Source organism: Electrona antarctica (assembly GCF_951216825.1).
Source record: "Electrona antarctica genome assembly, chromosome: 5".
Lineage (NCBI taxonomy): Eukaryota > Metazoa > Chordata > Actinopteri > Myctophiformes > Myctophidae > Electrona > Electrona antarctica.
In genome coordinates this window covers 29,277,747-29,305,064 of record NC_136810.1, presented here as the reverse complement: position 1 = coordinate 29,305,064, position 27,318 = coordinate 29,277,747, and the positions used below count along the sequence as shown (strand labels likewise).

The following is a 27,318-nucleotide window of genomic DNA, read 5'->3' as shown; positions in this document are numbered from 1 at the left end:
GTGCAGCAGGCAGCCCTGCCTCTCTATTAAGGAGTAGCCTGGGAAGCATTCCTTTTCGGGTTTATGATCGCGTCGGGAGCGGATGATATCTCGCGTCATGTTGTAGTCACTGGTTTGTAGTCATCATCAGACAGGAACATGCAAATTACCCAAAATGACTTGTGATCAAGGGAATCATAATTTTAGGGCCTACTGTACCCAATAAAAGCCTTGATGCTGCGTATGAATCCGACTTGGAATAGTTAATTTGTTACATCCATAATTCCATATTTTATTCCAACTTGTAGCGACTGGCGAGACTTAAAACAAACGGGGAGGATCAAAGCAAAGCAACGTTGAAAAAGCCGGAAACCCCAACCGGAACATAAGAGGGTTTTTTTATCATCAGGTCTAAACCACACCACACCTAGACCGTAAGATAACATACAGCAATTTAGTAATACAGACCAGGCTTTCCTCCAGGCTTTTTTGACGCGAGGTTAATTAAGGAGTATGTGAGGTAATGGTGTATTCACAGCACCACTGTCTGATGCACTGCCATTACGACACGCTCAATGCTAACCCTGTCCCTAACCCTAAACCTAACCACACGCGTCGGAGTGGCGCTGCGTCAGAATGCCACTCTGTTCCCCCCAGTGATAAGCCATGCAAGATCAACGATTGCTCTGAGTATCCTGAGAAAAAATGTCTTGACAAATGTCCCATAGACAAACATAGTCTGGAAATTACACATTTAATTCACTTTATTACGAGATTGTTTTCAATCGTTGTTGTCGTTGACCCCATGGTATTAATTAACTTTGAAATAAACTAGGTACCACAGCTGTGCAACAATGTTTGCTTAACCCCTTGATTAGTTTGATTAGGTTTTAATAGCTTTAGTGATGTATCACATCTTGCCATATGCTGTGCCAGGCTAAGGTCGTCTGTCATTAAAAAAATAAGCCTTGTCATGTCACGTTATTGCGTGTTAATAAATCACTTGAATCTGGTGCGTATGCCTGTTGCCAGCCAAGGTCATGCAACAAATGCCACGCTAGAAAGCGTCATTTAAAAGCAGTTTGGTGGTAGTTTTCCTTCAGCTCTGCTCTATGTTCCTTGCCTTTTGTCTCGCAGTGTGAACATCTATTGTTTGTTATCACAGCATAGACTTATTCTCATTAATTCAGAAGAAAGCAATAGCAGTGTTCTTTGCAAAAATTGGTTAGACCGAGTGCATTGAGAATTAGTGGGTGGGAATTAAGTGAGAGAGCCAGCCAGCCCCAGTCTAATCAGGATCACAGCTGGAGACACATTCATACTATGACCCTGTGAAATGACTTTGTCCTCTGACTCGCCCATCAAGGAGCTGGCGGGATCCAACAAGGAATTGTAATTACTGCTTCCTCCAAAACAATACAGTGCTCATAATTTGCTGATGTTCAGATTACGGTGCACAGCACGTCCCTGGAAACGGCCTCCTAATCATATATCTCTACAATAATCAAGGTACTGTATGATCTCAATGAGCGGTGTAATAACCTAATGACGAATGGCAAGCGGCCCATTCTGTTTCAACCATTTGCATGCTCCTCACATTGCAGATGAACTGTCAAAGCCTCAAACCAATTGAACATATTATTACCAGTAATAGCCTAATAGTCTAGTAGCCAGCCCATAGAGCTCCATTGTGAACCTGGACATGTTGAGCACACCAACTTGTTATGTTAGAAATGTTTAGTATGGGTCCCCAGCATGTAGAAACTGCCGGATGCTAACTTGCATATGTTGAGCAATTTTCATAATTGGCATAATTAGCTTTAATGACTATAATCACATATATGGACAATATTTCAGCCAATAGTCCCCGGCCTTTGGCATATTTTTGCACTAATCAGTCTTTAAAGCACCACATTTGGCACAGATGTAGCCCAGGGCATGCTCTACTGATTTAGCTAGGGTGCCCGAGCCGGGCACCCTCGAAGGGCGAGAAGCAACCTCGCCCTAAAGGGCCAGGTCGCGTGAACGCATCCGCCTTGTTGACGGCAGACTGCTGGGCGAGCGCTTGCGCTTTGGCATGGGGAGTCAGATCAACATGGAATGAATTCTGTACTGGCCATATAAGGAGAATGTCTTGAGTGTACATAGGGTTTGATGAGGTCAGATCAACATATAGAATGTCAGAACAGGTCAGCTCTATATATATATGGAGATCTAAGGGTGGTAGCGGGGACATTCTCTTGAGTGTACAGGGTTTGATGAGGGCCGGGACTTAATTTTTAGGCCTGTTGAGAACTCTAGTTTTTGCCAGCCGTCGGGCGCGGCTGCAATAACTTTGGGGCTGGCCCGTCTAGAGTTTGAATGGACAGGTATCAGTCAAAAGGGAGACATCGAAGAGGAAGGATGGATGGGGAAGGATCAAGGTTTGAGGTCAGATGTAGAGTTGCTGGCCAATATTGATGACATCAGGGATCTCCATATATGGGCTTAAATGCGACAGCAAATCGCAATTACTATGACATCAGGGATCATCTGATGATGTCATGTGATGTCACGAGATCTGGCCACCATATGGGGGCTTTCCCACGTATGGGGATTTTGAGTGATACACTGACGGGAATTGCACGATTTCATAGTAAATGGGACCTGCGGTCGCAATTTTTTTTGCCAAGAACGCTAAGTGTCGTTTTTTGCCCAGTTTGCCAAAACGAGAAATATCGTTTTTGATTAATGTTATTTAATCCAGTAATTAAAATAATATATTTTTTTAATTTCTTTACTTTTTGAGTGGTGTAAACCACTCCAACAACTGGCTTTGTTAGTTTACGTGTCCACGTGTTTGTTCGTACCAAAAAAATGAGCATGGTTGCTATGGTCACTCAGTTCACACGGGTGTGATTTCATTACGTCAGACCACAGCTGATCAGGCTATATAATACCTTACACCACTCAGTTCACACGGGTGTGATTTTTTTTCTTCTTTTAACTCACGTTAGACAGCCTACTGTACATCCGAATCCTCCGTGCACGCGGTTATTATTATTATCGTTTCTCTGCTCAAAATGTTGTTAAAAGCTTCTAAAACTTTAATCTATGATCTCACTGATAATCCACCTCCTCCCGCGATCAGCCCAAGCCCCCAATGAGGCTCTCCAACGTTAAAGCACTCAGCCCTACTGGTAAGAGGTGGGACTGCAGGCAGACCTGTGGATTTATGAAGAGGAAACCCCGTGCCGCTGGAGTTTAACATTGAGCGCCCGTTTGCACTTCCGCATTTTGGACACCAAATTTGGCTCCGGTTCGGTCTCTATCATTTTATTACTCTATGGATCAGCCCCTGACTACAGAGCAGGATTTCATCACTTCTTGGTGGGCCAAGGGAGTCTTCTTCTTCTTTATTTTTTTGCGCATTTCACTGGCATTGGCCACACGATACCGCCTCTAGTGGCTGCATGGAAATTAAAGCCATTTCATTAACAGTGATCATAATATTGTCTAGAGCCTGAAGCAACCTGAAGACAAAGTTTTGTATTACTGTATATGCTCTCGCTCTATTCTATAAAGTGTGCTGACGATTTGCTTGTAGTTACTGTAATCAAGTGAGTAGCTGGTTACAGCCTGTGGCTGTGCATTGTTTAATAATATCCATACAACATTCTATAAAGGGGAGTTGGTGTTATGGCATCTGTTTGTTCTCTGACAACTCGGCAGCCCTCGTAAAATATTGATGAGGGGTTCTTGTGAATAATTCACAGTCATCAATAACCTCTCATATTTCACTGGGATGGCCAGCGGCCAGTGAAGATGAAGCCCAATCAGTTTTTTTTTTGTCCCTAAGTTTCACCTCATGAGTGACTCACGGAGAAACTCCATACTTCATTCTTACTTGTCAATATCCGTGTATAGCTGGAGATGGGGTAATTATTTATTTTTGTCCTTGTCCACATGATCCATTCTGTGGCTTAAATCCTCAGAAAAATAATCTACCCCCCCCCCCCTAAACAAAACCCACTCTTCTGTTTTCAATTAGTACTCCAAATCCTATGAATTATGCATACGTTTGATGCTCCAGAATTTAGGACATCCACCAAACAAGCCAGTCACTTCCTCAATGACGATGGTGATTATGGGGAGAGTTTTCTCCTCACTCGACTAACGCCAAAGCTCCACTGCAGCGTCTGGACGGCGTTCATTTTTTGACACTGTCCAAATGCAATGCGACGCAACGGACTCAGTGGAGCCCTGGCCTAATGCTGCCTTTACTGAGGCTTCGGTCTGTGACGTCACACGCTGTCTGAATTGCCTACGTATCCACCGTCCGGCCTGTTTTTCATTTTATTTCAACCTTAATTTAGTTCTCGGAGAACACACTGAGGGCTGGGACCCTCTTTTTCAGCAACAAAACACATCAATAATGTACAATGTAAAAATGTGGGGGAGAGGAGACAAAGGAAAAACAAAAAACAAAACATAGATGAATAAAATAAATGAATAGAGGAACATTTAATCACATAATGAATCAACATCAATTAAAACAGGTACAATTGAGATTTACCAAAGTTGATATGTCCAATTGAAATTGAAAACAATGTTGGTCTCTCCTTGTCGCAAGGGAGGGCCAACCAACCATATTGTACAGTATGCTGTGATGGGTGTTATACTGTAGCTGTCGCCTGTTATAAATCTGAGGGCAGAATGATGAACTGGGTCCAAGCTTTTAAGTGTGGTAGCTGATGCGCTTCTGTATATAATGTCCCCATAGTCCAAAGCAGAGATGAATAGTGCCTCAATTAGTCTCTTTCTAGTAGGCCATGGAAAGCAGGATCTATTGTGATTAAAAAAAAGCCAAGCTTCATTCGCAATTCCTTTGTTAAAATTTCAATGTGTGTGTGTTAAAAGTAAGTTTCTCATCCAGTCAGATCCGGAGGTATTTATAATAAGGTACTCGTTCAATGGTGGTGTCAGTTGAGGTGTATAGCTGAGGATAATTTTCATTTAAAACTCTTGTAAAAAAGAAAACATAAATGTGGTCTTTTCAGCATTTAAAACCAATTTTAGATCCAAGTTGCAGCATATGAGTAGATTAGAGTCTGAGAAACAATATAAGATTGTATCATCTGCATACAAATGTTAAACATTGTTGATATATAAGGAATAGTATAGGACCCAAAGTCGAGCCTTGGGGTACTCCTTTAGAAAAAGGAACTCTGATTTTACAGCTCCAACTTTAACACATTGATGTCTCTCAGAGAGATACTTTTTAAACCATGTACAGGCAACAGGATCTAAACCAATATGACAATCTTTCTAAAAGCAATGTGTGGTCCACGGTATTTTAGTGAGTACTAGTCTGAAAACCAGAGTTTTGTTTATTAAACTCTATTTATGTTTTGGAGAGATACGGTATGCAGAGTGCAAAGAACATTTACAGTCTTTTCACGGGTAGGCGTGTAAAAAAAAGACATTAACCAAACATAACGGGATTTTTTTTCCCCGGCTGTGGGTCTTTAATCATTCTCCTGTCTATTATTAGCCCTGGTTCATGAACCTGTTCTTCTCTCTCTCTCTCTCTCTCTCTCTCGGCAGGCATGGCACTCGCTGTGCGGGAGAGGTTGCAGCTGCAGCCAACAACGGTGTGTGTGGTGTGGGTGTGGCGTATAATGCCAAGATCGGAGGTGGGTATAAGGCATGATCTGGAATGCAAAATGCGAAAGACAACACTATTAGACTTCACAGTCAACCACATTAAGAGTTTTTTAAATGTATCCAAATCTGTTAAACATATATATATATAATATTATCAAACATTGTTGAGCTTTGATTGATTGCTTGAATACTTGTGTTATTTTAACACAATTATTAACCGCACAGGAATTACAGTCAAAGGTCACAGCACAAAAATCCCCAGGTGCTTGTTTCCACTGTGGTCCATTGTATTCGGTTCATCAGTACTACATATACTGTAATACTACAATACAAAACATAATAAAGTGAATGAATGAACAAAACATGAACAAACTAAACATGAATAAAGCTCAGTAGAATCATAAGGCATATTTAGAGAGAAAGTAGGGGTGGCCTGCTTGAATCTTTTGTCTGAATGCTAGGTAAACACACAGGTTTTGTGGACATCTGCTGTCAGAGCGTCGGCTCGTTATCCCGATAACTAAAAGAAGATATGTAATTTCACCTGGCATCTGTTCTCGTCCCACCAGACCACGGGTCTCTACACAACAGTAGAAATTACACGCTATTAGAAGCCAGGTGTACACACGGTTTGAACATTGATCTCCTACGCACCCTTGTCTATTAGGAAATAGTCCTCGGTGAATTCACCTGTTGTTGTTTTTTCCTCTCGAATAAGTTTGCTCCCTTCACAGAGCATCTCCAGAAGAGCCTTTTACAAACTTTTGCCACTAAACAATCTGTCAGAGGCAGCAATAAGACTCGGTGGGGCCCGTGGCGGTCCCATCCGCAGATGTTGCTCGTAACTCTCCCTCTCTGTCTTCATTAAACATTCGTCTCCCATCCCGCCAGCTCATTGGCCCCGCTCCCCCTCATCCGTTATTCCCCCGCCAATTCGTTTATGCCACGAGATCGCCAGATTGTTTATAAACAGCTGTGCGCCGTAATATAGCGGTGGCGAGCTGTGTGTGTGTGTGTGTGTGTGTGTGTGTGTGTGTGTGTGTGTGTGTGGGTGGGTGGGTGGGTGTTTTGGGTTCCAAAGCTTAATTGCAACATCCGTATTGAGCAACGATTTGTGTTTACCCACTGTAATTGACCCTCCTTAGCTCTCACACACACGGACACACATGGACCAACGTATATATACCACCTCTAACCGGAGAGGAAGGTAACACCGTACTATCCACGGTCTTGCCGCCGTGCAGCTGGAGGTTGATGAGAGCCTTTTACGACGGCAATCATCATTACAGCTGCGTTGCGGTGAATCGCACATAATGATGCTCAAGCAAAAACATCCCACAGTATACCACCACCATTTATACCACAGGCTGGCATTTTTATTTTTTTTATTTTATGAATTGAGCTTGACTTCTACCTACACGCCACTAAAAATGATTACAGTCCCCGGCGGCGCTATCCCTCACAAGCGCACGTCGACTCGGCGGCCGCGGGGGCGCGGGCAGGTTTCCTCGAACGTGGATTATTGAAGTCTTTATGAGGGCATCATCAGTCATACCGGAGTCCGGGGAGAGGGGGTCGTGTAACTGTAATGGCCCTTATTTGAAGCCGGTTCATTTCACGCCTCTGTGCTGCCGTTAATGTTCAGCTCGCTGACCTGAGGCGCCACACATCAAAAGGGCCGTTGTTCAGGTATGATGAAAGGTGACGCGCGGTGAGAGACCCCTCTGGCCCCTCGCGGACACAGCGGCACCACTGGTAAGACGTCAACCCCTGAGGTCGCCTGTGGGGAAGCATAGCTCCCACCTGGGCTCCAGCCTCCTCCACACAGTCTGTCTGTTTGTGTGTTTGATGGCACCGGCACAGCTGCATTTATTGTTTATGTGACAATAGAATTGTGTGCCAGGCGGTGCACAGACACACGTGCATGAGGCAGCGTAGAGTTACTCATTATGGCACTGCTGCGCTCTCGGAAATTCTTTTGTTTTTCCTGTCACTGTTTCTATTGTGACAGCAGATAAAATGAGAATCTGCGGCCTGACTGATTTCTCTCTTTATTTCCCCCTTTTACGACAAGCTCTCTTCCGCGTCGACTTGCGTACTATCTGTCACTTTCATTTCGGCTTTTGTTTTTCCTCTTTCGTCGACATCTGAAGCTAGAATTCCAAATCCCCTCGACTCCCCTGTCACTCCGTCATTGTTTGATGTGCGTGCATGCTTGTGTGTGTGTGTGTGTGTGCGTGCGTGTATTCCCCAGGCGTGCGCATGCTAGACGGGGAAGTGACGGACGTGGTGGAGGCCCGCTCGCTCAGCCTCAACGCGCAGCACATCCACATCTACAGCGCCAGCTGGGGCCCTGAGGACGACGGCAAGACAGTGGACGGACCCGCCAAGCTGGCCAAGGAGGCCTTCCTCCAGGGGGTCACCAAGGTGAGTCCGAGGAGGCCTTCCTCCAGGGGGTCACCAAGTTGAGTCTGAGGAGACTCAACGTGTCAGTGTCTGGTCCAAAACATGTATAACATTACACAAAATATGTAACATAATTCGTTATTCGCCAAACGGGCAGCGTGATTGATTTTTGGGTGCTAATCGGCCATAATAGTCTTAACCCCAGCATCAAATTCCAATTTACATAGGCATTTAGCAGACGCTCTTAATCCAGTGCGACTCACATTAAGCAAGAACAAAAAGCATGGAAATTAGTGATGCGCGGGCCGGCTTTTTTTCATAACCCGCCCGTCCCGTCCCGCCACGGGAGCCAGCCCGCACCAACCTGTCCCGCAAAACAATATATTAATCAACGGCCCGCGCCCCGCGAAAACAAAAAGTAGCCTAACGACCGGCTTTTCAACGCCCAGCAAGTCCAGTCCATTCAATTGCGTTGAGAGAGAGAGGGGAGGACACCGTATGAAAAACCCATGCAGAGCAGGTCACTCGTTAGAGAGAGAAAGAGAGAGAGAGAGAGCTGCAGGTGACGTCGTCCCTCTTTCCTGTGTGAGTCGTAAGAAATGATTTGAATGAACAGTATGAACACTTACACATACGTGACATGACTCCGTCATGACATGTACTCCACTCGAAATGATCTGAGTTAAATGACTCCTTTGTGTCCTCCTCTTCGACCCAGACGAGTCACGGAGGGAGCCATCAGCCGAACGAGTCATCTAAGGCTAATGCCATCGCTTCTCATGTGTCAGCGCCGTACAATTATTAAGAGAGATAGAGATATTAGCAAGATGGTGAAATGAGCAATGCCAGACTGGCTCGGAGAGAGAGAAATTGAGGAGAAATAGCTGATGCAAAGCAGGGATTAGATTAAAAGAAGAGAAAAATTGGAAAGCAATTGGCACATGGACGTGTGAAATGGTGCATTTTCTTTTTTATGGAAGTGTGTGAGTCATGCATCACAAGCCTACTATGTGGCACGCTTAGGCGTGTTGCAGAGGAATTATTACCTGACAGCAGCACAACAGGACCTTTCGGGTTTTACTGAGATAACCCCTGATGCTGCAAGTATGACCAGTTAGCCCCTGTAACCTGCTGCAGAGGTGTGGCGCCACTATAAATGCGGCTTGAACGTTAAGAGCATCAATCACAGCTTGAAGACCACCACTCGGGTGCAATTCAAAGTAAGCCTGACATTTAGTGCACAACTGCACATGGTAGAATCCATTAATCCATTTTTTCTCTTACCTTTTTATTTTCTCTATTTAACATTTTCTCACAATCTATTCGTAATGCCACTTACAAATTCCCCCATGTAGTCCCTGTCACTGCTGACCAATACATTTTGATCTTGGGGAGGTACACCCTGTACACAGCTCCCGGTGAGGGAAGTGTTTAAAAGGATATATCACTTTCAAACATGTTTGGGGTTAAGTTCAAATTCCATTTTAACCATGTTAGATTCATTGAAAACACCTGTCCTTGGTTCTGGTGACTGTTGTTGTCCTTCTAATGTGTGAGGAGGCCGTGTTTTTACAATTCCTTTTTTCATTTATGTTTTATAATTCTTTGGGGAAATGAAATAATACAATAATGAAAACATTTATGCGAAAATGTTACAATGGGTTTGTATAGGAATTAGGAACAGGGCGTGCCTGTTAAAATGATTATCAAATATCTAAATATTAAATCAAGGAACTTAAAAAATAGACTAGTAGGGCTTTATATTAATATATGACATATACAGAGGCTACCGGGATTGTTTAACAAATTAACTGCTCGTGACAGAACGTTCCGCCAATTAGAATCCAACCGGCAACCACTATTGGCGGAGAGTTCCGTCAGATAAGCTTTATTATTGATATCAAACCGGATCGCGGATTTATTTTCTTCTTCTTTTTTTTGCCTTTCCTTCTTCAGCGATCCTAGGCCGGTTTCGCGCATCCGCAGTGCCGTTCACTTCTTGTATACAGCTGGACTAAAAAGCTGCATGGTTCTGATAAACGGTTCGGAGGTCTTCAGGATGGCTTCATTTTAGCTCGCTAGCATTGACGCTAATTATTTAGCATCTAAGATTGCCACACAAGCCGGACGTGTATCCAGCGTGCAACACACTAAAATGAAGTAGTTCCGGGTTGGCAGTGTAGCGTTGGCTCTTGCGTCCACCAGCTGGCAGTCAACTGGTTAATTACCTTTGGAGCATACGCTGAAGTATTTGCGCCTTTGATCCATAGAGTATTAAAAGGATAGAGACTGAACCGGAGCGACAGCCCCGCCCCCCGCTATTCATTTCAGTGGAAGTTGCTCAGTGGCGGTTTGAAGCACCCGGAAGAACCGTCTACTTCCGCGTTTTTTTCGATTTGGACACCAAATTTGGTGTCCAAAGTGCAAACGGGTGCTCAATGTTAAACCCCAGCTGCACGGGGTTTCCTCCTCATAACTCCACGGGTCTGCCTGCAGTCCCCGCTCTTACCACTAGGGCCCAGTGCTTCAACGTTGGAGAGCTGCACTGGGGGCTTGCTTTGATCCATGAAAATCTGCTTGAAAACACTCCAATGATTTGTTATTGTGCCGAAAAAAAGCCACTTCCGTGATCCGGGTCATAGTCAAAGAGCAAAGCGAGCTAAGATTGGGCTCAGTTTCCCCATAAGCCCTTGCAAGCCGGCGGTTGGTTGATTTCCGGTTACGTCATCATAACGTGTCCGCCTCGTCACCAGGTCCGCGACAAATCCGCTATTTATTTTTAAATTATTACAAAACGGCGAATTAAACACATAAAACAAATAGCAGGTTTAGCGTATTACACAGGGGGAGACAATGGATTAAAAGTGTAGAATGCGGGTTATGCAGTTAAACTAATGACCCCAAACCCGTTTTAAAGTGGAATAACCCATAACCCAAGTCTGATAGTGTCTCAGAATTATATTGCGACGCAATTATCCCAGGCACATTTCAAGCGAGATTTAAGAGACTAATATCTGCTCTGTTTTGAGCAAACATTTGCAGCATGAATGCTTTTTTGTATGAGGAAAGTTAAATTACAGCAGCACAAGTCTTCTTGAGATTCAAGGATGAGCTGGGAAACGCTCTTGATTAATTATTCCCCAGGCAGGAAGCCGTCCAGAAAGGTGTTGATAAGTGAGGAAAGCGGCTAGTGCTTATTGTATTCATGGGAGCTGAAGAGCGGCTGCTGGTCCCCAAACAAGCGACAAGGAAAACATTCACAGCGGCTTCTTTGAATCTATAATGACAAGAGCTTGTTGACGACGGTGTTTTGTGTTTGTGTTCATGCATATGTGAGAGGGTTGTGTGTTTGTGTACTTGCGGAAGAGAGTGTTGTAAGTGTGCGTGTGTGCCTGTTGCGCGACGATGCTTTGGAGTTTGTTGATGTTACTTCCACAGCACTGCTTCCTCATCTCAGGCTCTGCTGGAGTTTAGGCATGGTGTGAAAAGGAGTGCGCCATCCATCCCCATCCTAACCATTGTCTCTGTTCTCTGCCTATCTGCAAATTCAAGGAGTGAATGCATGCGTGCGTCCGTGCGTGCGTGCCTGTCTTTCCTTCACATATCTATAGACTTCATCCGATCGACCTTCACATTTATTTGGTGTGTATTGCTAAGAACCCTAGTGTGTTCAGTTCAGTGTTGAGATATGAAGTCGATTGGAAGATTGGTTCTCGAGAGCACTGCAAGCAGCCCTAGGTGGGTGGGAAGAATACTCAAACTACCCAGAATGACCATGTGCTCCGAACAGGCACACCCCGTCAGGGAACGGAGCAGCTAAGTAATTGGCTCATTCTAAACAGCCGTGCCTTCCAAGCAGCCACAAGCTCCAAATGGCCACGTGTTCCGACTGGCCACGCTCGGAACATACACTGCACTGGTGTTGATCATTATCTACTTCATTATCCCTTTCTCTGTGAGAGGAATATATCACACATCTCACCAGGCTCCTGGTCGTGTGCCCTCGCCCCTTCTGTGTTTTGTAGTGTTATTATTTTTATTCCATCCACTTGCGGCTGCTGAAAAAGAAAGATTTTATTGTATAGAGTCCGTGCCGGGGGTTGCTGCTGTTCACATGCTATGAAACGTTCCATTACATTTTCTTTGAAATATGAACCCCTTATTGCTAATGGGAATGATACGTGCAGTGGTGGAAGAAGTACTTGCAATTTTTACTGGAAGTTCCTACACCATGAATTTCAACTTTTCCCATATGTTTGTGTTTTTGAGGCTCCCTGTGTCTTCTATCCCCACAAATACCCAATTTTGAACAATCAGACTTTCTCATCATAATAATCAGTTGGTACCACCAACTGATTTGGTGGTACCAGTGATGTCATAATTATGTATTGCCCTACTTGGGCAATACATAATGGGGGAGGGATTATATTATGATATAGATACAGTATATGGACTGAAATAAAAGTGTAACCAAAACGTTGTGGTGGCTAAATAGCAACACCAGCCACATCAGTGGTGCTGTAGCTGAAACTACTTTAGAAGCCAGACAGAAATGACTTGAAACTGGTTATAATTATCAGAGTGGTGATTTAGGCTCAAACCATTATAAATACTTTTGAAGGACATAAACAATATGATATTAAATATTAAATATTTAATATATTTTAAAATGCATGGTGTAGTTCCTTTAAGTAAAAGTATCAATACCACTATAAGAATTATATTATATTACTAGCAAAAGGCCCTTATTACATTTTTCAGTTTAAATTAAATGTTACTTGTAAAAGTATTGGCATCAAAGTAGTTGATAGTAGAAATACTAAACTTCTTTAAATCAACATATCTACATAGTAACTAAAGCTGTCAAATAATTGTAGTGGAGTAAAAAGTACATTTGCCTCTGAGATGTAGCAGAGTAGTAAGAATTAAGAAATGCAAATACTCAAGTAAATTAAAAGTACCTCAACATTGTTGAGGCTACTTGAGTAAACGTACTCAGTTACTTTACACCTCTGCATGTGAGTCTGTGCCTGCGTTGCTGATCTTCACATTCTATGCTTCGTTCCACTTAACCCATTCAGGCCTGACGTCGAAATTTAAAAAAAAAAGTTTTCTAAATCATGACAATTTTCGGAAAGATTTGAGGCACATTTTAACGATTTTTCAAAAATAGCAGACCTACAAGTTCATAGCGCGCCACTCGGTGGCGCGCTATGAGCTTGTAGATCTGCTATTTTTCAATAGCTAAATTATAACATAATGTTTAAAACACAAAGGGGTTCCCACCCAAAATGGGTTAATGGTTAATGTGGTTAAACGCTAACGTGACATGGATGTGTTCCAGGTCTCAATGGATTAATTGTTTCATTTTCTTTTGAAATGCGGACCCCCGCATTGCTAATGGGATTATGCATAATGTGAGAATGATCTGCATTCAAGAGATGGGAGTGCACATTTTGGGTGCCTTTTCCCCCGTCTTGTTCTACTTTCCAATAGCCACTGCTCGTTTATCAGCCTCCCAAATTAAAGTCAGCTAGAGTACACTTTGTAATTACATTTCATCTGTTTGTTATCCGTCGCGCTGCCACGGTAAATTGTCAGGCATTATGATGTATTAATAACAGTTATGACTACAGCGGTGCAGTGTCTTAGCGGATGCAGCAAGTTATAGCAGGCTTTTATCGGTTGAGGGAGAACATCTTTGGCAAGGGTAATTCTTCACACTTTAATCGCTCTTCATATACGAGTGTCTCTCTCTCTCTCTCTCTCTCTCTCTCTCTCTCTCTCTCTCTCTCTCTCTCTCTCTCTCTCTCTCTCTCTCTCTCTCTCTCTCACTTGTGTTCTTTGCCTTTTTCCAGGGTCGCGGCGGACTGGGCTCCATCTTCGTGTGGGCATCGGGCAACGGTGGCAGGGAGAAGGACAGCTGCAACTGTGACGGCTACACCAACAGCATCTACACCCTGTCCATCAGCAGCACCACCCAGTATGGCAACGTGCCCTGGTACAGCGAGGCCTGCTCCTCCACCCTCGCCACCACCTTCAGCTCCGGAAACCCCAGCGAGAAACAGATAGTGGGTGTCAGGCAACGGCGCACAAGCACTGCATGTACACTCAACACCCTTGGGACAAACCCTGTAAACAAACAACAAACAAGCAGACGAAGCATTCAGGCGGCCGTGGAGTGTGTAGAGAGGCCGTCTGGTGTTCTCTCCGCCTACCTACAAGTCAAATTATACTTAACCCCTAACTACTTCGCCCATGTCTACAAGTCAAATTATATTTAACCCCTAACTGCTCATTATAACCATCCGAGCAGCCAGCAGCTGGGTGAAACTGAATTTCCCCTGCAGGAATAGGGCATAGCAGTGGGCGTGGTTTTCTGGTTCCACTGAAAAATTGGCCATTCATTTTTCCCATAGAGATTTACAAAAACAGAATTATTTTAAGCCTAGAATCAAGCCATCCAGGATCCTGAGTCATGACCAGAAAACCTTTCATTCTGTGAAAAAAAAAGAAAGAAAAATGCTAAAAAAAAAAGGTATTTATTAAATGTAGTATATCATAGAATTTCACCCATTCACACACACATTCATACACCGATTGCAGCGGAAACCATGCAAGGCAATAACCATACATCGGGAGCAATTAGGGGTTCAGTGTCTTGCTCAAGGACACTTCGACTGTAACTCTGGGGGAGCCCGGGTTTGAACTGGCAACCTTACGGTTACCATCCAGCCACTCTACCCCTGAGCCACCGCCGGTCATGAATCATAATTGATATGAATATTTTTGTAAATCTCTACGGGGAAAATGAATGGCCGATTTTTCAGTTGAATGAGAAAACCACGCCCACTGCTATGCCCTATAACAAAGATCTCCCTTTCCCTTATACTTTCTTGATCCCATATTGAGCTTGTAGATCCGCTATTTTCATTGAATGATCACGAGATGCCCAGAGGACTCTAGCGGTCCTTGAGGGGGTTCCAGGGGGTCCCCAACAAAATGAGTAAACATAGCATTAAAATCTGTACCTAACCACTTAACCCCATATACATCGACTATTTGAAAATAGGTAATCTACCACATAATGTCGATTCTAAAAGGAAAAACAAAACAAAATGATTCAATATTGTCTCATTAGCATTCATAGCACTCTCATTAAGTGTTTTGTCGTACGTTATGGCACAATGCCACAGCTCATTGGCCGTGGTTGTCATGTCTCGTTTGCCACTTAGATGTCTGTGATCAAACACCGTGAATAGGATTTTGGTGGTCCGATGCTGATAATAAGTGGAGGAAATTAAAAGCACCATATCTGCTCCTTGCTTGTTTTGTGTGCCATTGTTTGTTCCTTCACAGAATTCATCATCGTCTCTGCCATCTAAAACAAACAGAACGAGCACTCGCATATCTTAGGGACTTTACTTTGAATTTGTATTCCCCCCTCAACAGTATTTTGCGCTGAACTTTTGCAAATGTGGAAATTATTGATTTATGATAATTATCAGCTTTGGATGCCAGTGAAAGGCAAAAGTCGACATACAGTACTGTTGCCGTACTTCTGTCAGGCCTGAATAAACACCCATAAATCGGTGGACCTTTAAATGAGACTCATAAAACAGTTTCACACACATCTAAAATAAGAACAGAGACAGAGAATAACATTAAAAAAAAACTGCAAGTCTGCCGTTCCCTCCGAGCTCAACCAAAAGCACGCTGCAGGCAAGCAAACACAACTCCTCAAAATGTGCGAATAGCAGTGATTAATGAAAGAAGCTGTGCTTTGTACCATCACTAATGTACTGCCGTAGCAGTCGGTGTACCGCGTTTTGTCATCTGGCGGCTTCTAAGTACATGTTATGTAGCATTAGGGGGAAAGGTTCTGCGGCGGGGATCATAATATTTGAGTTGTGGGTTTTTTCCATGCTAAACATTTTCTTTTTTTCTTAAGCTCTCAAACACTGTAGACGTTATTGGCAGGACTCATGACAGAAGTGTTTCTGTGTTCTTTTACGAGTCTGAGGCATAACAGGCTTGCATATTACCCCCCCCCCCCCCCCCCCCTCCTTTACTTTGTTTATCTCCTTCTAGTGACAGCTAGGCATCTTTTCCACTAAACCAGGTGCATTCTACTCTGGGAATGGGGATACAGGTCATTAGTGCCCCAAGCTGTCAAGCAGACACAAACACACACAGGAATCTGTCCCTTACCTTCACAGTTCCTTTTACCCTGTGGCGCCCCGCTCGTCTGTGACTTGTCCTCGTCATGACCCACGCAGCCCTCGTTAAATTTCCGCCAATGGCGGGGAGCGAGAGATGACGCACACGGCAAAATCCCAAAATGGATATTTTTACCCCGATGGCACAGCTCTGCTTCTCTGTGCCCTCCTTGGCTGGCTAATCTGACTTGGCTGACATCCACCGCCTGGTCGGTAGCTCTTTGCCAGGGAGCTGCCGACCTTGGATTGAATTGATTGTCTGATTCTTCTACTGTCGTCCATCAAATCACCAATTGCCACGGGCAGAACTGCCACAGTCCACTGGCCCACCCTGTGTCCAAAATGCCTTCAGCGTAATGTTCACTCAGGCTGCTGGGAAACTCATGTCAGATTGACAGACACACACACACACACTTCTCTCTCTCTCTCTCTCTCTCTTTCTCTTCTCTCTGTGTCTTTTACTGAATTTATACTCTGTCGTAAAACCATGTTACTCCCCGAATAGCAGATCTACAAGCTCGCAACAACACGTTGGCATCATCGTGTTGAGCTTTGTAAATCGCTGTAGAGCAGCTGTGACACCAGTGTGCAGAGTAGTACATTATAAAGCAGGCTTTTCACTACACTGTACCATATATTTCTCCATTTCTGTCTTCTCTAGGTGACAACTGACTTGAGAGAGAAATGCACGGACACTCACACAGGGACGTCTGCCTCTGCCCCGCTGGCTGCTGGGATCATTGCACTGGCTCTGGAGGCTAAGTGAGTGTGTTCATGATCATGTGTGTGTGTCGCCTGTTAAGAGAAACACCTGCTCCATCCTAATGCCTGGATTAGAGCAGCAGAGAGGGAGGTTTCTGCTGGCAGCCGTTGCAACATAGATAGATAGACCTTTATTGATCCCGCGGGAGATGTGAAATTCGTCATTGCAGTACCGCAGTTATGAAACACGGAGCAGACACAGGAAAAGAGATCAAAATCAAATTTGTACGATTTGTCACACACGTTACCGCAGTGAAATTTGTTTTCCGCATTTGACCCATCTCTTGGAGCGGTGAGCCGCAGCCGTGCCGCGATCGGGAATCATTTGATTAGTTGATTTGACCCCCCAATCCAACCCTTTGATGCTGAGTGCCAAGCAGGAAGGCATTGGGTCCCATTTTTCCAGTCTTTGGTATGACCCGGCCAGGGATCGAACCCCGACCTCCCAGTTTCAGGGCGGACACTCTAACCACAAGGCCACTGTCTGGTGGCCTTGTGATGCAGATGCAGCTAGGAGTATAATAATAAGTGTAATAATAATAAGAAGAAGAAGAATCTATAAATGCACCAAGTCTCTGTACGTCTGTAATCCACGTAACTCGAGAACCGTTCGCCTCACCGACTTTAAATTCGACACGCGCATTCCACACCCCCAGTGCAGTGCCCAGCGTCGAGTCGGTCGGAGTCTGACCCACGGTTGTCCAGAACCGCCACAAAAGGCCTCTGCCCGGGCTCTGGACAGGGCCCCTGCCCAGGCTCCATATATGGAGCTGGCCTGTTCTGACATCACAACACTCCATATTTTGGCATGCGTGACACAGAACTCCACATATATAGGAATAAAGGGACAGAGAGACAGATACAGAAATCTCCATATATGGACATAAAAGGACACAGACAGGTGGGTGGAACCTGTGGAACGGGGTACTCTGACACGGCTACAACAGCCGGGTGGGGCATGGATCTCCAACTTCCATCGTTACCGGCTCGGTGCTCTACAGCCGGGCACCAGTCTAGTAATAATAATATAATAATAACAATACTAATGAAGAGTAAAGTAGTAAGGGACAGGTCGATTTTTAAAACGTGTACCCCTGGAAGAAAATAGGGGAGGGGGTTATGCCTTTCTAATCTCAGTTCAAGGCAAGGTCAGCTAATTTTACGTTGAGTCCAATGACTATTGACTATTTTATGAATACAAATTTGAATTCATGAAATAGTCAATCAATGGCACAATGAGGGTCGTTAACAAGCCATCAGGCATCAACACACTGTGAGTGTGAACGATCCAGTCAAATCTCCCTCAGAGAGAGAGAAAGAGAGAGAGAGTCTATTCAGAGTCTCAATGATGGTGATTGACATCTTGGGGAAGGTCATTGATTTTTTTTTCTACATGGGTACACTTTTTAAAAATCGACCTGTCCCTAATGCACAGGGAACATTTGTTTCAATGCACATTCACGGGAAAAGAGAGGAAGCCGCACACTCATATGCTCCGAAGGATAAGTTTATTGACGACGTTTCGAGCCAAGGCTCTTCATCTGGTAAAACCAGTTTGACCAGATGAAGAGCCTTGGCTCGAAACGTCGTCAATAAACTTATCCTTCGGAGCATATGAGTGTGCGGCTTCCTCTCTTTTCCTATGTTACTTTTTGAACCCAGCACCTCCATGAAGTGATTTTACTATAGTTTCTGAATGCACATTCACGAACACGTCTGAGAGTGTGCGTGCAGTGCACGTCCTGGTTCGCAACCTTAACACAGAAACCCATTTTTCCCCATGTGTCAGGGGGAGAAAAAGCCAAAATGGCATTGAAATAGCTCCACTCTATAGATTTAAAAGTGGTCTCCATATATGGGCATATTACGTTTGTGACGCCCAACGTCGTCGACGTTGCTGGACAACATTTGCATTCTGCCAGAAGGGAGAGAGTCTGGTGTCTCTCGGGCAGAGACGATGTACTCCGGACCAAATCAGACCGGAGCGATATGCAGCCGTATGCGGCCGCTAGAGGCGGGATCAACGCAAGACTGATGACATATTGAAGCTGTGCCACAGCTCAAATGTAAACACAACCTAACAAGACTACAACTCGAAATTATTATGGAGATATCAGATTGTTGTCCCACTGCTTCCGGTTCATCGTTTTTGCTTGAGAGCCCAGATGAAGACAGGAGGAGGGAACTTGTGAACTCAATACTGCCGCAATCTGGCAGTCAGGTTACCAACGTCCACCCGCAAGCCAAATTTAATATAGGATTATATATATATATATATATATATATATATATATATATATATATATATTTAAAAATAGAGAGATAGACGTAATTCGTTTTCTGCTGTATGTATGTATACTCACTACTCTCCATATCGCCACATCTTTCCTCATTAGGGGATTGGCTGACAGGTGTCAGGTCTAATCAGCTATCATGGCGTGAGTCAGTTTGAATGCTCATTACGTCGCGCCACGCACGTCATCCCTGGCATCGCCCCTGTGCCTGTGCCCTGCCTGCCACTGTCAGCACCGATACCAGGCCCTCAGCAAGACACCGCTCCACGGAGCAGAGTACTGATGGGCAGGAGTGAAGCGTAGCCCATCTAAACTAAACTAAACGTCCATCACATTCAGTGACAAACCAAAGGCAATCATTCGGTGCAAGCACCTCAACCGCCCCCTACACACACACACGCACACACGCACGCCACACACACAAAGCCTCATTTATACCTAGTTGTGTGCACACTAAAATAGCATAGGCCTATCTATCTATAAGCTCACAATGCATCACGCGTATAAACCCAAATTGGGCATTAGAGGCGCTAGCAGAGTGGTTCTCAAAGTGGGGTCCAGGGAGGGTTCCTTGAGGGGGTTCCAAATGGACGCTTAACAGGTCTGTAACTCTGGACCATTTGCGGGTCCATTTGTTTCCATTTGTACTCTCTCAGAGTTACCGGCGGTGCTTGAAATGAAACCGTTGGAGAACAACTGCGCTAGTAATAACAAGGTAGATAGTAAATCTCAGTCAGAGCACACCAGAATTCACAGAGATGGAATCATTTAATAGGAAGAATGCTGTCTCGGTTTTCTGTTTCCTTTCTTTTTTTCTTCCTTTTTGCACCTCTGCACGTCTCACTCCACCTTGTTGGGTGAGGTGACATTTGATTGCATAGCGCTTCTTGTCCGTTAATAGCACTTGAGAGGGTTGTGAGAGATGGAATGCTGATGTGAAAGGGGGGGGGGGGGGGGGTGAAGGAGATGAGAGGCGCCGCGACGCAATTCAGTGTTTCTATTTCTGTCTCTGCTGCACACGGTGGCACCGCGGAGTGAGCAGTAAAGCAGTGTGATTCATGGTTTGATTACCTTAAACCACCGAGCATACCTCTCTCTTTCTCTCTCTGTGCTCACCGAAAGGCTTCACCCTCTAAATGGATAGAACCGAGGGCTTTATTATTTGGCTTTGTGCTTTTTTGTTGAAGGTGACCCATCTCAGAATCCCAGAGCTCATTAGAAACTATCATTACAGACGACGAGACGAGGCGCTCTCTCCTCCGGGGGCGCCGTGGCCCGCCAGGCAAACTGCTCCGAGCCAAGGTTTCGTCTCTGCGTTCCCTGACCTCTTTTTTCCCACACAACAGTTTATGACGTGCCTTTTATAAAGCTGTTTTATACTCTGCGTTAAGCCCCATAACCTGAGCCCGTGTCTCTGTTATGGCTGACCTCTGGGGCTTCCTCTGTGTTGTGAAGTGACGAAACATGATCTTGCAAAATCACGTAAAAACATTGTCCATGTAGGTCGGCGTGTACCGGCTTCATCATGATCACATTTCAGGTGTGTCTTCTTGTGTAACGTAACCTTTTCTGTGTGTCGTACAAGCTCGTTATTCCATTACTGTATTGTGTTAAGGTTTAATCCATTCAAACCGGGAAATTCTCGGTGTCATTTTCGATTTTAACCACTTTGACCATTATTGTATACTTTGGCTATTCAAAAATATCAGATATACAGTCTCGAGCTTGTAGATATACTGTATGCATTTTTGACTCATGCGTGGTCAAATACTGTACTTCATCATGAAAATGTTTGAGAACCACCGATATAGAGACATAATACCTTTTTCAGAAAACTGTTAAGGATTTGTTGTTTATTTATGTGCCCTCGTATAAATATGAATGTATATTTGTATTCTGTTGTTGCAGTTTTTTTTCTTCTTCTTCTTTCCTTACTCTGATTTTCGTATCTGTTAAAATTCAAATAAAGTGTCATTAAAAAAAAAAGGAAAAAAAACTGAAGACATCTGCAGAATCGGCCTGCCTTTCAAGTCTTACTGGGTTAAGAGCCTCTGAAATGCCCGACGCATCCCGGCTGACACACTAGAGAGCGAATACACTGCTGTTGCTGTTCTGCTGTGACGTGTTGTTGTTGTGTTGTCTCTCTCTCTCCGCAGCATGAACCTGACCTGGAGGGACATGCAGCACCTGGTGGTGAGGACGTCGCGCCCCGCGCACCTCAGCACAGACGACTGGAAGACTAATGGTGTCGGACGCAGAGGTACACGGCAGCAGGGCAGCGGTCACGGGAACAAACAAATCCAGGGAGTGTTTATGTTTGCCTGTGAAGAGACGCTGAAAGATGAGCTCTCTATTGAATTCACTTGCATTCTGTTAACATAGTCGTGCATCAAGGCTTTACTGTAGCCGGGGAGAACGCAGCATAATGTTGTTCTTCCAAGGTAGAACGAAACGAGTCCGTGCATATACTGCATAGTCATGGGGGAAAGAGCACACGTCTGGCATAGACGGATCTGTGCGCCATCAATCTATGACTGGTAGATCTGTCCCAAGAATGATATGCAGTAGAGGAGATATACAAAACATCTATACGAATGTGATCAAAAAGATCTTATCTACAACATGAACCCCCCAAAAACTTGCAACATTATAAAACAGATGTTTCTGTTGCTTTATTCTGGCTGGCTGAGTCTCAGTTGTGAAATACACACACCTGGACCGCCCGGATCAGTATCACTGTACCAAAATGTCTGGTTTATAATGTGCACCACACCATGTGGTGGAGATAGGCTAGTACCGCTGGAGTGCTTGTTTTCATTCTGCGTATGTGCAAGGTGTTGCAGCAAATAATACACTGTTTAAATTACCTTGTTGGCAGGTCATTGTGACTACTTTTACAAATTACTAAAAGAGTTTTCATGGGGATATGTCTATGTATGTTGCCATATTTACTGGTTACCATGCAAGGCCTTGGTTTACTTTACAGTGATTTTTAGAACACCTAAAGCCTGCCTTACTAAGTTGCACACCATTGTCGCACGCCAAAAATAGACGATCTACAAGCTCACACAACAGCGCTGTGAGTTTGTAGATCAGCTATCTTTTGGTACACGAAACCTGCCGGCAACGAACTATTTGGCACTCTGCTCCATGCCGTGCCCAACAATGCCCCTTAGCTGTCACTACACTACAAACCACGGCCTCTAGGGGCTTGTTGCTTCATCACAGCGTGACAGCTCATCAATAAGTCATACACCGTAACAAAAGGCTATCCATTCAATCCATCCAGGTGTGAGACAGACTTTGTTTGCTGTGCTCAAACCCCCCCCAAGACCAAGAAGTCTTGACCAGTGGACATGGCAGATAATAAAACCCCATTTTCTTTTCTGACGTCTCGTTCTCAGTGAGTCACTCATACGGCTACGGCCTGCTGGACGCGGGTGCCATGGTGGCGCTGGCACAGAACTGGACCAACGTGGGACCACAGCACCAATGTGTTCACACCATGCTCACAGAGCCAAGGTTGTATGCATGTCCTTCAACCCATTAAGACCTGAGGCCGGCTCTACAAATGCCTTCTAAATCAGCAGTTCTCAAATAATTCAAAATTATTTAACATTCAAAAATCACTGTGAGCTTGTACATCTGCTATTTATGAATAGCCAACTCTAAATGAAAGAAGAAAGGGAGGCTCCGCACACTCATAGACCTTCTTCAGGCATGAATAGCCAAGACTAAAATCTAAAATGGCATAGATGCTTTCATGTTTTTAATGGGTTAACCAATTAAGCCCTAGATATCGACATCGTACAACGAACAGTGAAATTACTTAGCATATATAAACTCTGTGTGCAGCAGCGATACTCAAAGTGGGGTCCTTGAGAGGCTTCTAGGGACTCTTCATCAAAATCAATTTAAACACTTTAACCCTATTTTATACTTAGACACACACACACACACACACACACACACGGGTAGCTCACATCATATGTAGGCTACTTAAGAAAAGTATCTGGTGTTAAGATGTATTTAAGTATCAAAAGTAAAAGTATTAAATACCTTTTCATGGTAAAAAAGAAACAAAACAGCCAGACATGTTCTCTACTTCTCTTTACTTTCAGAATAATGCAGCTTTCAAGTACCGGTAGTCCAGCTGTTTTTGAGTGGCTGCTGTCCATTAATCCAAAGAAAGAATTCTCCTTCTAAATCCATTAGCTAAAAGGGGAAAAAATACCTTTCCTTAATAAGAACATGTGAGCACTTCACCATGCTAGTCTGCCTCCAATACTATTCTCACAAAGCCACTTCACCGCATGCTAGTCTGCCTCCAATACTATTCTCACAAAGCCACTTCACCATGCTAGTCTGCCTCCAATACTATTCTCACAAAGCCACTTCCATGCCAGGGACACAAGCTCAGAACACTGCAATATCTAATGGCCCAGAAATTATCCTATATCAAATATGAAAAGGCATTAATGCGGTATGAAGCAGGCTCTAATAAGTTACCATAATGGTATATGTCCATTGTTGTGTTCTATAAAGCACAACGAATGGGCCGCTCCATTCATTTGTTTTGGCTATGAAAAGTGTGCCCAGGCAGAAAAAAGGTTGTGAAACACTGCTCTACAAAACCTGTTCAGATGGGGGTCTGTGGCCAAATACATATGAATTTAGGGGTCCTTGACATGAAAATGTTTGCGAAACACTGCTGTATTAGGAGGCCTCCAATGCAAAAAGATGTGTTTGCACACTGTAGCTATGACTTTATTGTGGCATCCACCCACATAAACAAAGTGCAGTTTCCATTACATTGCTCTTCTTCAGAAGTGATAAAGTGAACTCCTCTTTTTGCCTTTTGATCTTGTATTCTTCTGAGTTCAGAAACCTGCCTTTAAATGGTTTGTTTGGATGTGTGCGTGACCTCCTTTGATCCTCGTTAGGCTGTCCACCAGTACACCATTAACCTCAGCCCTCTCCTCTCCCTGGCCCCCGCAGAGACATCGGGAGCCGGCTGTCCTTCAGCAAGACACTGGACGCATGCTGGGGGCGGCCGGAGTTCGTAAGCTCCCTCGAGCACGTCCAGGCTCACCTCACCCTGTCCTACAACCACCGTGGGAACCTGGCCATCCATCTGGTCAGCCCTCTGGGCACGCGCTCCACCCTGCTGTCTCCCAGGTGAGGAAGAATGAACCCATCACTCTCTGTCCGTCTGTCCCTCTCAGGCCTGAGATAACAAAACCACCCCTGTCGTCCTCTAGACTAGATTTTGGGGGTCACGACTTTAGTCGCCTGTCCCAGACTGCGTGGTTTCTGGTCTAGAGGGGCGGGTTCCGGCGAATGCAAGGAGCGATCCTATTGGTGCCTATTGGTGTCTGTGTGTGTGTGTGTGTCCGTCCGTCCGTCTGTGTACAGCTAATCTCCGGCACCGTTAAGCCGGCCGATGCCAAATTTTGCACACACACTCCCTGGATGCCAACAATGAACCTATGCTCCAAATTTTCCAGAACGGCCTGTTATAGCGCCACCAGGAGGCTGACTTTTGAAAAACATTTTTTTATATTACTCCTCCAGATTCTGTCCAAAAATCCCGCAAATCGTTACACACTGTCTATAGTTATGTGTTCTAGCCGGATCTGTCCGATATTTCATATTCCATCCTAATTGGCTAACATTGGCTTTCAAAGTTTGCAGGATACACTGACACCACGCTAGACAGGAACGCCCAAAAACGTCACATCCGGAGTAAGAATTTACCCCGGAATTTTCTATGGCTGCCAATGCAACTTGGTCCAATCCTTAATCACATACGGACAAACATCTGTGCCGATGCTATCTAACTTGCGGAGGTAGCGTGCCTTGTCCACGGGCAACAGATCTTTCAACGTATGGCATTGCAAATACGTTTGATAATCGCTACTCTGCTCAATATTGTTTTGAAAATGCCGCAAATTGCATTGCAGTGAACGAGCGAAAATCACAACTTCCCCCGTTTGTGGGCGGAGTCACAGTTTGAGGCGCTGTTTACGCGCCGTGGTGTCAGTGTATTAGCCCGTTTTGAACAAAAGCCTCAAATCATGAACGCAGCGTGCAATTTACGTGAAATCTTTCACAGACCTTCCTACTAGGCTGAGGAATATATCCCACCCTTTTCACATTGGCCTGTTATAACGCCACCAACAGGTGGATTTATGCAAAACACAATTTTGGAACAAAATGCCTCAAATCATCCAATTGCCATCCAAGGCGTAAGAAGAAATGGCACCCTTTTCACATTGGCCTATTATAGCGCCACCAGGAGGCCACAACCTGACCTTCCCTTTTGGAGACCTGTGCCCCGAGCGGCACTTTATCTAGTTTTACTATTGAATAGCAACCCAACACAGCATGTGTTGATGGAGCCACAAAACAGCTAAAGAAATGAGCTACAATCAGGAATATCCTTGTGGTGAGGGTGAGTGATTTTGTGTTCATACTAAAACACATTCTAGTGTGGATGTACAAGGACAGGAGTCATTAATTTCAAAACACTACTTTGGCATCATTGCAGCACCTCAAGGTAACACTCTATAACTCTCTACAACCGCCTCAAACATCACCATAAAATCCCATATGCTTTAGCAATGAAGGACCAAAACACCACATATCACAAAAACCCAGCTGTTGCTAGACCACACGAACTGGAAGACAGCGATAGCGATAACAATGAGGGGGAGAGGGTTGGGGAAGGGGAGAAAAATAAAAATACAACGTATTTAACTAACTGCTTTGACCTGTCAAACTTGCCTGATGTTAATAAAGATATTTATTTAAACGTAAATATTACAGATGAAATGACAGAAACGAAGGCACTTTGATTAAAAAAATATGGCTCCAGTCAACCAAACAAGTCACAGTCAACCAAACAAGGTGTTTAGAAAAAATGATGAAAATGCTAGAATCTTTTCCCTGTCGGAACTAATAACGTAGCGTTGGCTGCTCTGTACACTTGGTGATGAATGACACCCGTGGGGAAAGAAATTCATTGGACAGCTCAATCTCACTCACTGAAAACAGCAGATCTATAATTTCACAAGGTGTTGCATGCATCGCGACACGTTGTGAGCTTGTGCTGTAGATCTGCTATTGTTTGGTGAGCGACATCATCGTACAGCAACATCTACTGTTAATGAGGCTTCAACATCAACATGTTGATAGGCTGGTGTTCTTGCCCAAGGAATTTTAACACTTATACCGCCATAGATGTACGTCAATTAAAGCCTATTTAATCCAACGCTCAACGCCATTGCCATAGATCAACGGCAAGACATAATGCTACTTACGTTAGCAACGGGTTGCTAGCTGTTGTTGTCACTGGGTCGCCCATCTTAGATCGTCGGCACCATAATCATCCATTCTATCTGTTTCTTTCAATCGCCTGTATCTCCTATTCCTTGTCCCAGATGGCATTTTTGGTCAAAACAAGGTTTATTTGATGGCACAGAGCTGACGATGTGGAGCCCTTCAGTGCACCGGCATAGATCCGTTTGGTAAACAAGACCTGTCCAGGACCCGTTTAACTTCCTAGTTTGTGTTCAGTACCGGAAGTCTGGAAATGTGGCTTTTCAAAATAAGAGCTCAACTGGGGAAAAAAAACTGGCGTGAATTATATAATTTGTCAATAAATGCTAGTGGTCTAAGTGTTGAGTATAGTAGTCGTCTCCAAAAATGACTACGGTGCTAAGTTTGTATTCCTTAAATCTTTAACTGTTCTAAAATAATGAGGACAAGTCATGACTTGAGTTATATTTTGTTAGAAGAGACTTAAGTTTTAAGTCCAGCACTTCCTGCGTTATGTTTAAGCTCGACCTAAACTTTGTCCATTTAAAGCCGTGTTTAAACAGCAAGCGTCTAATAAATATAAGTGTAATAAATGTAATGAAAATTAGTGTGCACAAAGTACTGATATAGAAAATAAAATAAATAATGAATATGACGTTTTTGGATAGATAGATAGATAGATAGATAGATAG

The 27,318-nt window shown here is 44.2% G+C and overlaps 1 protein-coding gene across 2 annotated transcripts in view; it reads left to right on the top strand.

The window, feature by feature from the left end:
- furinb (furin (paired basic amino acid cleaving enzyme) b) overlaps positions 1–27,318 on the top strand; it is a 131,375-nt gene that overhangs the window by 92,331 nt on the left and 11,726 nt on the right. For both annotated transcript variants that reach the window (XM_079500750.1, XM_079500751.1), the window contains exons 7-13: positions 5,566–5,654; positions 7,880–8,052; positions 13,890–14,102; positions 16,912–17,012; positions 21,463–21,566; positions 22,711–22,828; positions 24,305–24,484. In XM_079500750.1, the coding sequence (XP_079356876.1) occupies positions 5,566–5,654; positions 7,880–8,052; positions 13,890–14,102; positions 16,912–17,012; positions 21,463–21,566; positions 22,711–22,828; positions 24,305–24,484 (978 nt within the window). The remainder of the gene's footprint in view (positions 1–5,565; positions 5,655–7,879; positions 8,053–13,889; positions 14,103–16,911; positions 17,013–21,462; positions 21,567–22,710; positions 22,829–24,304; positions 24,485–27,318) is intronic.